This window comes from Lampetra fluviatilis, unplaced genomic scaffold (genome assembly GCF_964198595.1).
Source record: "Lampetra fluviatilis unplaced genomic scaffold, kcLamFluv1.1 SCAFFOLD_1313, whole genome shotgun sequence".
Classification (NCBI taxonomy): Eukaryota; Metazoa; Chordata; class Hyperoartia; order Petromyzontiformes; family Petromyzontidae; genus Lampetra; species Lampetra fluviatilis.
This window is the reverse complement of record NW_027620625.1, coordinates 11,284-21,336: the sequence shown is the minus strand read 5'-3', so window position 1 is coordinate 21,336 and position 10,053 is coordinate 11,284. Positions and strand designations below refer to the sequence as shown.

The following is a 10,053-nucleotide window of genomic DNA, read 5'->3' as shown; positions in this document are numbered from 1 at the left end:
GTGTACTGTGTGCACTAAGTGTACTGTGTGTGTACTGTGTGTACTGTGTGTGTGTGTACTGTGTGTGTGTACTGTGTGTGTGTGTGTACTGTGTGTGGTGTGTGTGGTGTGTACTGTGTGTGGTGTGTGTGTGTATGTGTACTGTGTGTGTGTGTGTGTGTGTGTGTGTGCACTAAGTGTACTGTGTGTGTACTGTGTGTGTACTGTGTGTGTGTGTACACTAAGTGTACTGTGTGTGTACTGTGTGTGTACTGTGTGTGTACTGTGTGTGTGTACACTAAGTGTACTGTGTGTGTGTACACTAAGTGTACTGTGTGTACTGTGTGTGTGTACACTAAGTGTACTGTGTGGTACTGTGTACACTAAGTGTACTGTGTGGTACTGTGTGTGTGTACACTAAGTGTACTGTGTGTGTACTGTGTACACTAAGTGTACTGTGTGTGTACTGTGTGTGTACTGTGTACACTAAGTGTACTGTGTGTGTACTGTGTGTGTGTACACTAAGTGTACTGTGTGTGTGTACTGTGTACACTAAGTGTACTGTGTGTGTGTGTACTGTGTGTGTGTACACTAAGTGTACTGTGTGTGTACTGTGTACAGTAAGTGTACTGTGTGTGTACTGTGTGTGTGTACTGTGTACACTAAGTGTACTGTGTGTGTGTGTACTGTGTGTGTGTACACTAAGTGTACTGTGTGTGTACTGTGTACACTAAGTGTACTGTGTGTGTGTACTGTGTATGTACTGTGTGTGTACTGTGTGTGTACACTAAGTGTACTGTGTGTGTGTACTGTGTGTGTGTGTGTACTGTGTGTGTACTGTGTGTGTGTACTGTGTGTGTACTGTGTGTGTGTACACTAAGTGTACTGTGTGTACACTAAGTGTACTGTGTGTGTACTGTGTGTGTGTGTACACTAAGTGTACTGTGTGTGTACTGTGTGTGTGTGTACACTAAGTGTACTGTGTGTGTACTGTGTGTGTGTACACTAAGTGTACTGTGTGTGTACTGTGTGTGTGTACTGTGTGTGTACTGTGTGTGTGTGTGTACACTAAGTGTACTGTGTGTGTACTGTTTGTGTGTGTGTGTGTGTACTGTGTGTGGTGTGTGGTGTGTGTGTGTGTACTGTGTGTGGTGTGGTGTGTGTGTACTGTGTGTACTGTGTGCACTAAGTGTACTGTGTGTGTACTGTTTGTGTGTGTGTACTGTGTGTACTGTGTGTGTGTGTGTACTGTGTGTGTGTGTGTGTACTGTGTGTGGTGTGTGTGTGTGTGTACTGTGTGTGGTGTGTGTGTGTGTGTACTGTGTGTGGTGTGTGTGTGTGTGTGTGGTGTGTGTGTGGTGTGTGTGTGTGTACTGTGTGTGGTGTGTGTGTGTGTGTGTACTGTGTGTGGTGTGTGTGTGTACTGTGTGTGGTGTGGTGTGTGTGTACTGTGTGTACTGTGTGCACTAAGTGTACTGTGTGTACTGTGTGTGTGTACTGTGTGTGTGTACTGTGTGTGTGTGTGTACTGTGTGTGGTGTGTGTGTGTGTGTACTGTGTGTGGTGTGTGTGTACTGTGTGTACTGTGTGTGGTGTGTGTGTACTGTGTGTACTGTGTGTGGTGTGTGTGTACTGTGTGTACTGTGTGCACTAAGTGTACTGTGTGTGTACTGTGTGTGTACTGTGTGTGTGTGTACACTAAGTGTACTGTGTGTGTACTGTGTGTGTGTGTACTGTGTGTGTACTGTGTGTGTGTACACTAAGTGTACTGTGTGTGTGTACACTAAGTGTACTGTGTGTGTACTGTGTGTGTACTGTGTGTGTACTGTGTGTGTGTGTACACTAAGTGTACTGTGTGTGTGTACACTAAGTGTACTGTGTGTGTACTGTGTGTGTGTGTACACTAAGTGTACTGTGTGTGTACTGTGTGTGTGTACACTAAGTGTACTGTGTGTGTACTGTGTACACTAAGTGTACTGTGTGTGTACTGTGTGTGTGTACACTAAGTGTACTGTGTGTGTACTGTGTGTGTGTACACTAAGTGTACTGTGTGTGTGTACTGTGTACACTAAGTGTACTGTGTGTGTGTGTGTACTGTGTGTGTGTACTGTGTATGTACTGTGTGTGTACTGTGTGTGTGTGTACACTAAGTGTACTGTGTGTGTGTACTGTGTGTGTACTGTGTGTGTACTGTGTGTGTGTACACTAAGTGTACTGTGTGTGTGTGTACTGTGTGTGTACTGTGTGTGTACTGTGTGTGTGTGTGTACTGTGTGTGTGTACTGTGTGTGTGTGTACTGTGTGTGTACTGTGTGTGTACTGTGTGTGTGTGTGTACTGTGTGTGTGTACTGTGTGTGTGTGTACTGTGTGTGTACTGTGTGTGTGTGTGTACTGTGTGTGTACTGTGTGTGTGTATACTGTGTGTGTGTGTGTACTGTGTGTGTGTGTGTACTGTGTGTGTACTGTGTGTGTGTGTGTACTGTGTGTGTACTGTGTGTGTGTGTGTACTGTGTGTGTGTGTACACTAAGTGTACTGTGTGTGTACTGTGTGTGTGTGTACACTAAGTGTACTGTGTGTGTACTGTGTGTGTGTGTACACTAAGTGTACTGTGTGTGTACTGTGTGTGTGTACTGTGTGTGTGTACACTAAGTGTACACTGTGTGTACTGTGTGTGTGTACTGTGTGTGTGTACTGTGTGTATACTGTGTGTGTGTACTGTGTGTGTACTGTGTGTGTGTGTGTACTGTGTGTGTGTGTGTGTACTGTGTGTGTGTGTGTACTGTGTGTGTGTACTGTGTGTGTGTACTGTGTGTGTGTGTACTGTGTGTGTGTGTACTGTGTGTGTGTACTGTGTGTGTGTGTACTGTGTGTGTGTACTGTGTGTGTGTACTGTGTGTGTGTACTGTGTGTGTGTGTACACTAAGTGTACTGTGTGTGTACTGTGTGTGTGTGTACACTAAATGTACTGTGTGTGTGTACTGTGTGTGTACTGTGTGTGTACTGTGTGTGTGTACTGTGTGTGTACTGCCTACAGGAGTGGACGAGGCCAAGATCATCGACGTCATCACGAGGCGCGGCAACGCGCAGCGGCGTCAGGTCGCCATCGCCTACCAGATGGCCTACGGGAAGGTGCGGTTGCCGTGGTTACACCGCACCCGTTGTCATGGTTACACCGCACCGGTTGCCGTGGTTACACCGCACCCGTTGTCATGGTTACACCGCACCGGTTGCCGTGGTTACACAGCACCCGTTGTTGTGATTACACCGCACTGGGGATCATGTTGTTGATGTTGTTGATGTTGATGTTGTTGATGTTGTTGATGTTGTTGATGTTGTCGATGTTGATGTTGATGATGTCGATGTTGTTGATGTTGTCGATGTTGATGTTGTTGATGTTGTTGATGTTGTTGATGTTGTTGACGATGTTGCTGTCGTTGTTGGCCAGGACATGAGCGTGGCTCTCAAGGCGGCTCTGTCCGGCGGGTTGGAGGAAGTTGTCCTGGGACTCCTCAAGACGCCCGCTCAGTTTGACGCGGACGCCCTGCGGGGCGCCACCAAGGTGGGCACATGTCCCACTTCCTGTCTCAGTGTCTCACTTCCTGTCTCACTTCCTGTCTCAGTGTCCCACTTCCTGTCTCAGTGTCTCACTTCCTGTCCCAGCGTCTCACTTCCTGTCTCAGCGTCTCACTTCCTGTCTCACTTCCTGTCCCAGTGCCTCACTTCCTGTCTCACTTCCTGTCCCAGTGTCCCACTTCCTGTCTCAGTGTCTCACTTCCTGTCCCAGTGTCTCACTTCCTGTCCCAGTGTCTCACTTCCTGTCTCAGTGTCTCACTTCCTGTCTCAGTGTCTCACTTCCTGTCCCAGCGTCTCACTTCCTGTCCCAGTGTCTCACTTCCTGTCTCAGTGTCTCACTTCCTGTCCCAGTGTCTCACTTCCTGTCTCAGTGTCTCACTTCCTGTCTCAGTGTCTCACTTCCTGTCCCAGTGTCTCACTTCCTGTCTCAGTGTCTCACTTCCTGTCTCAGTGTCTCACTTCCTGTCTCAGTGTCTCACTTCCTGTCTCAGTGTCTCACTTCCTGTCCCAGCGTCTCACTTCCTGTCCCAGTGTCTCACTTCCTGTCCCAGTGTCTCACTTCCTGTCTCAGTGTCTCACTTCCTGTCCCAGTGTCTCACTTCCTGTCTCAGTGTCTCACTTCCTGTCTCAGTGTCTCACTTCCTGTCTCAGTGTCTCACTTCCTGTCTCAGCGTCTCACTTCCTGTCTCAGTGTCTCACTTCCTGTCTCAGTGTCTCACTTCCTGTCTCAGCGTCTCACTTCCTGTCCCAGCGTCTCACTTCCTGTCCCAGTGTCTCACTTCCTGTCCCAGTGCCTCACTTCCTGTCTCACTTCCTGTCCCAGTGTCTCACTTCCTGTCCCAGTGTCTCACTTCCTGTCTCAGTGTCTCACTTCCTGTCTCAGTGTCTCACTTCCTGTCTCAGTGTCTCACTTCCTGTCCCAGCGTCTCACTTCCTGTCCCAGTGTCTCACTTCCTGTCCCAGTGCCTCACTTCCTGTCTCACTTCCTGTCCCAGTGTCTCACTTCCTGTCCCAGTGTCTCACTTCCTGTCTCAGTGTCTCACTTCCTGTCTCAGTGTCTCACTTCCTGTCCCAGTGTCTCACTTCCTGTCTCAGTGTCTCACTTCCTGTCTCAGTGTCTCACTTCCTGTCTCAGTGTCTCACTTCCTGTCCCAGCGTCTCACTTCCTGTCCCAGTGTCTCACTTCCTGTCTCAGTGTCTCACTTCCTGTCCCAGCGTCTCACTTCCTGTCCCAGTGTCTCACTTCCTGTCTCAGTGTCTCACTTCCTGTCTCAGTGTCTCACTTCCTGTCCCAGTGTCTCACTTCCTGTCCCAGCGTCTCACTTCCTGTCTCAGTGTCTCACTTCCTGTCTCAGTGTCTCACTTCCTGTCTCAGTGTCCCACTTCCTGTCTCAGTGTCTCACTTCCTGTCTCAGTGTCTCACTTCCTGTCCCAGTGTCCCACTTCCTGTCCCAGTGTCTCACTTCCTGTCTCAGTGTCTCACTTCCTGTCCCAGTGTCCCACTTCCTGTCCCAGTGTCTCACTTCCTGTCCCAGTGTCTCACTTCCTGTCTCAGTGTCTCACTTCCTGTCCCAGTGTCCCACTTCCTGTCCCAGTGTCTCACTTCCTGTCCCAGTGTCTCACTTCCTGTCCCAGTGTCCCACTTCCTGTCCCAGTGTCTCACTTCCTGTCTCAGTGTCTCACTTCCTGTCCCAGTGTCCCACTTCCTGTCTCAGTGTCTCACTTCCTGTCTCAGTGTCTCACTTCCTGTCTCAGTGTCTCACTTCCTGTCTCAGTGTCTCACTTCCTGTCCCAGTGTCTCACTTCCTGTCTCAGTGTCTCACTTCCTGTCCCAGTGTCTCACTTCCTGTCTCAGTGTCTCACTTCCGGTGTGTGTCTGTGTCTGTCTCTGTGTGTGTCTGTGTGCGTGTGTATGTGTGTGTGTATGTGTCTCTGTGTGTGTGTCACTGTGTGTGTGTGTGTCACTGTGTGTGTGTGTGTCACTGTGTGTGTGTGTCTGTGTGTGTGTGTCACTGTGTGTGTGTGTGTCACTGTGTGTGTGTCACTGTGTGTGTGTGTCACTGTGTGTGTGTGTCACTGTGTCTGTGTATGTGACTGTGTGTGTGTGTGTCTGTGTGTGTGTGTCACTGTGTGTGTGTCACTGTGTGTGTGTGTCTGTGTGTGTGTGTCACTGTGTGTGTATGTGACTGTGTGTGTGTGTCTGTGTGTGTATGTGACTGTGTGTGTGTGTCACTGTGTGTGTATGTGACTGTGTGTGTGTGTCTGTGTGTGTATGTGACTGTGTGTGTGTGTCTGTGTGTGTGTGTGTCACTGTGTGTGTGTGTCACTGTGTGTGTGTGTCTGTGTGTGTGTGTCACTGTGTCTGTGTATGTGACTGTGTGTGTGTGTGTCTGTGTGTGTGTCTGTGTGTGTGTGTGTGTCACTGTGTGTGTGTGTCACTGTGTGTGTGTGTCACTGTGTGTGTGTCACTGTGTGTGTGTGTCACTGTGTGTGTGTGTCACTGTGTGTGTGTGTCACTGTGTGTGTGTATGTGACTGTGTGTGTGTGTGTGTGTCTGTGTGTGTGTGTGTCACTGTGTGTGTGTGTCACTGTGTGTCACTGTGTCTGTGTATGTGACTGTGTGTGTGTGTGTCTGTGTGTGTGTGTGTCACTGTGTGTGTGTGTCACTGTGTGTGTGTGTCACTGTGTGTGTGTGTCACTGTGTGTGTGTCACTGTGTGTGTGTATGTGACTGTGTGTGTGTGTGTCACTGTGTGTGTGTGTCACTGTGTGTGTGTGTCACTGTGTGTGTGTGTCACTGTGTCTGTGTATGTGACTGTGTGTGTGTGTGTCTGTGTGTGTGTGTGTCACTGTGTGTGTCACTGTGTGTGTGTGTCACTGTGTGTGTGTGTGTCACTGTGTGTGTGTGTCACTGTGTGTGTGTGTCACTGTGTGTGTGTGTGTGTCACTGTGTGTGTGTCACTGTGTGTGTGTCACTGTGTGTGTGTCACTGTGTGTGTGTCACTGTTTAAAGTAGAGAGTTTCCCATACCTGGGCAGTGTGCTCATGACCAGCTCCAGTTTATCAGCAGAGGTCTCACTCCGAATCAGTCGAGCGGCAATATCTTTTCATCGGTTGCGTAACGCTGTGTGGAAGCTACCTGGTCTGTCGCTCCGCACGAAGCTTCAGGTCTTCTCGGCCACGGTCATTCCCTCCCTTCTCTATGCTTGCGAAACGTGGACCCCCCTAGTGGAGCATCTTCGCCGGTTGGAAACATTTAGGCTGGCCTGCCTACGATCCATCCTGGGTTTGACCAGGCTGGATTGTGTGAGGAGCTCACAAGTCCTTGAAAGATCTGGGCAAAGTCCCATCGGTGAGCTCCTCCGGCAGGCAAGGCTGCGTTGGCTGGGTCATGTAGCCCGCATGCCCAGCCACCGCATGCCTAAACAGCTTTTGTTCGGCCGGATCGAGGGGGCTAAACGGGCGCGGCACGGGCTAGAGAAGAGATGGAGTGATGTGGTACAGGAGGACGTGGAGCTGAGTGGACTTGCCGATGACTGGTACCAGCGGTGTCAAGATCGGCCTCAGTGGAGGAGGCTCGTGAAGGACGCTACTGGGCAGTTGGAGGCAGTCGCCCTCCAACAACAACGGAGGGCGGAGGAGCGACGCTCACAACAACGAGCGGAGCGCCGGGTGGCTAAAGCACAGCAAGTTGGCACAGTAGGGGGCACAGGTGGTGCATCAGCCAGTCATCTCGGTCATCTCGGTCAGTCGACCCGTGGCACCTGGGTCTGCCCCGTGACCTCCTGCCAGCGGGCGTTCGACACTTCACGTGGCCTCAAGGTGCACATGGCCTGGCACAAGCGTCGTGGTGACGTCACCGCCACTTAGTGGCGAATGGCGGTTGTTGTGTCACTGTGTGTGTGTCACTGTGTGTGTGTGTGTGTCACTGTGTGTGTGTCACTGTGTGTGTGTGTGTCATTGTGTGTGTGTCACTGTGTGTGTGTCACTGTGTGTGTGTGTGTGTCACTGTGTGTGTGTGTGTGTCACTGTGTGTGTGTGTGTCACTGTGTGTGTGTGTGTACTGTGTGTGTGACTGTGTGTGTGTGTGTCACTGTGTGTGTGTCACAGTGTGTGTGTGTGTGTCACTGTGTGTGTGTGTGTCACTGTGTGTGTGTCACTGTGTGTGTGTGTGTCACTGTGTGTGTGTGTGTGTGTCACTGTGTGTGTGTGTGTCACTGTGTGTGTGTCACTGTGTGTGTGTGTGTCACTGTGTGTGTGTGTGTCACTGTGTGTGTGTGTCACTGTGTGTGTGTGTGTGTCACTGTGTGTGTGTGTGTGTCACTGTGTGTGTGTCACTGTGTGTGTGTGTGTCACTGTGTGTGTGTGTGTGTCACTGTGTGTGTGTGTCACTGTGTGTGTGTGTGTCACTTTGTGTGTGTGTCACTGTGTGTCACTGTGTGTGTCTCACTGTGTGTGTGTGTGTCACTGTGTGTGTGTGTGTGTCACTGTGTGTGTGTGTGTGTGTCACTGTGTGTGTGTGTCACTGTGTGTGTCACTGTGTGTGTGTGTATACTGTGTGTGTGTGTGTCACTGTGTGTGTGTCACTGTGTGTGTGTCACTGTGTGTGTGTGTGTGTGTCACTGTGTGTGTGTGTGTCACTGTGTGTGTGTCACTGTGTGTGTGTGTGTCACTGTGTGTGTGTGTGTCACTGTGTGTGTGTGTGTGTCACTGTGTGTGTGTGTGTCACTGTGTGTGTGTGTCACTGTGTGTGTCACTGTGTGTGTGTGTGTCACTGTGTGTGTGTGTGTCACTGTGTGTGTGTGTGTCACTGTGTGTGTCACTGTGTGTGTGTCACTGTGTGTGTGTCACTGTGTGTGTGTGTGTCACTGTGTGTGTGTGTGTCACTGTGTGTGTGTGTCGCAGGGTCTGGGCACGGATGAGGAGTGTCTGATTGAGATCCTGGCCACTCGCTCCAACCAGCAGCTACGTGACATCAAGCAAGCCTACCTCGCGAGTAGGCAGCACACACACACAGCACACAGTACACACAGTACACACAGTACACACACACAGTACACACACACACACAGTACACACACAGTACACACACACACACAGTACATACACACACACACACACTGCACACAGTACACACAGTACACACAGTACACACAGTACACACAGTACACACACAGTACACACACAGTACACACACAGTACACACACACACACACAGTACACACACAGTACACACACAGTACACACAGTACACACACACACACAGTACACACAGTACACACACACACACAGTACACACACACACAGTACACACACACACAGTACACACACACAGTACACACACACACAGTACACACACACAGAGTACACACACACACAGTACACACACACACAGTACACACACACACAGTACACACACACACAGTACACACACACACAGTACACACAGTACACACACACACAGTACACACACACAGTACACACACACAGTACACACAGTACACACACACAGTACACACACACAGTACACACACACACAGTACACACAGTACACACAACACATACACAGTACACACACACAGTACACACAGTACACATACACAGTACACACACACACAGTACACACACACACAGTACACACACACACACAGTACACACACACACAGTACACACACACACAGTACACACACACACACAGTACACACACAGTACACACACAGACACACAGACAGTACACACACAGACACACAGACAGTACACACACAGACACACAGACAGTACACACACAGACACACAGACAGTACACACACAGACACACAGACAGTACACACACACACAGTGGTGACCCCGTGGTGACCCCGTGGTGACCTTGTGGTGACCCCCGTGGTGACGTTGTGTGACCCCCGTGGTGACCCCGTGTTGACCCCTTGGTGATCCTTGTGGTGACCCCCGTGTGACCCCGTGTTGACCCTGTGTGACCCCCGTGTGACCTCCTGGTAACCCTGTGGTGACCTCGTGGTGACCCCGTGGTGACCTTGTGGTGACATTGTGGTGACCTTGTGGTGACCCTGTGTGACCCCCGTGTGACCCCGTGGTGACCCCGTGGTGACCCCAGCCTACAAGGTGGAGCTGGAGAAAAGCATTGCCTCTGACACGTCCGGAGACTTCCAGAAGCTCCTCCTCACCCTGGCCAAGGTGAGCAGCTCCTCACCCACCACTCACCCACTCACTCACCCACCTACTCACCCACTCACTCACCCACTCACTCAGCCACTCACTCAGCCACTCACTCACTCACCCACTCACCCACTCACCCACTCACTCACCCACTCACTCACCCACTCACCCACTCACTCACTCAGCCACTCACTCACTCACCCACTCACCCACTCACTCACCCACTCACTCACCCACTCACCCACTCACCCACTCAGCCACTCACTCACTCACCCACTCACCCACTCACTCACCCACTCACTCACCCACTCACTCACTCACTCAG

General features: G+C 50.6%; 1 protein-coding gene across 1 annotated transcript; it reads left to right on the top strand.

Moving 5' to 3' along the window:
- Window positions 1–3,013: 3,013 nt before the first annotated feature.
- LOC144954165 (annexin A1-like) lies at window positions 3,014–9,746 on the top strand (the record flags this gene model as incomplete). The annotated part of the gene is made up of 4 exons (XM_078884728.1): window positions 3,014–3,108; window positions 3,425–3,538; window positions 8,457–8,547; window positions 9,667–9,746. Coding segments are annotated over 4 exons (380 nt in total), but the record flags the coding sequence as incomplete, so codon positions are not given.
- Between the last annotated feature and the right edge of the window lie 307 nt (window positions 9,747–10,053).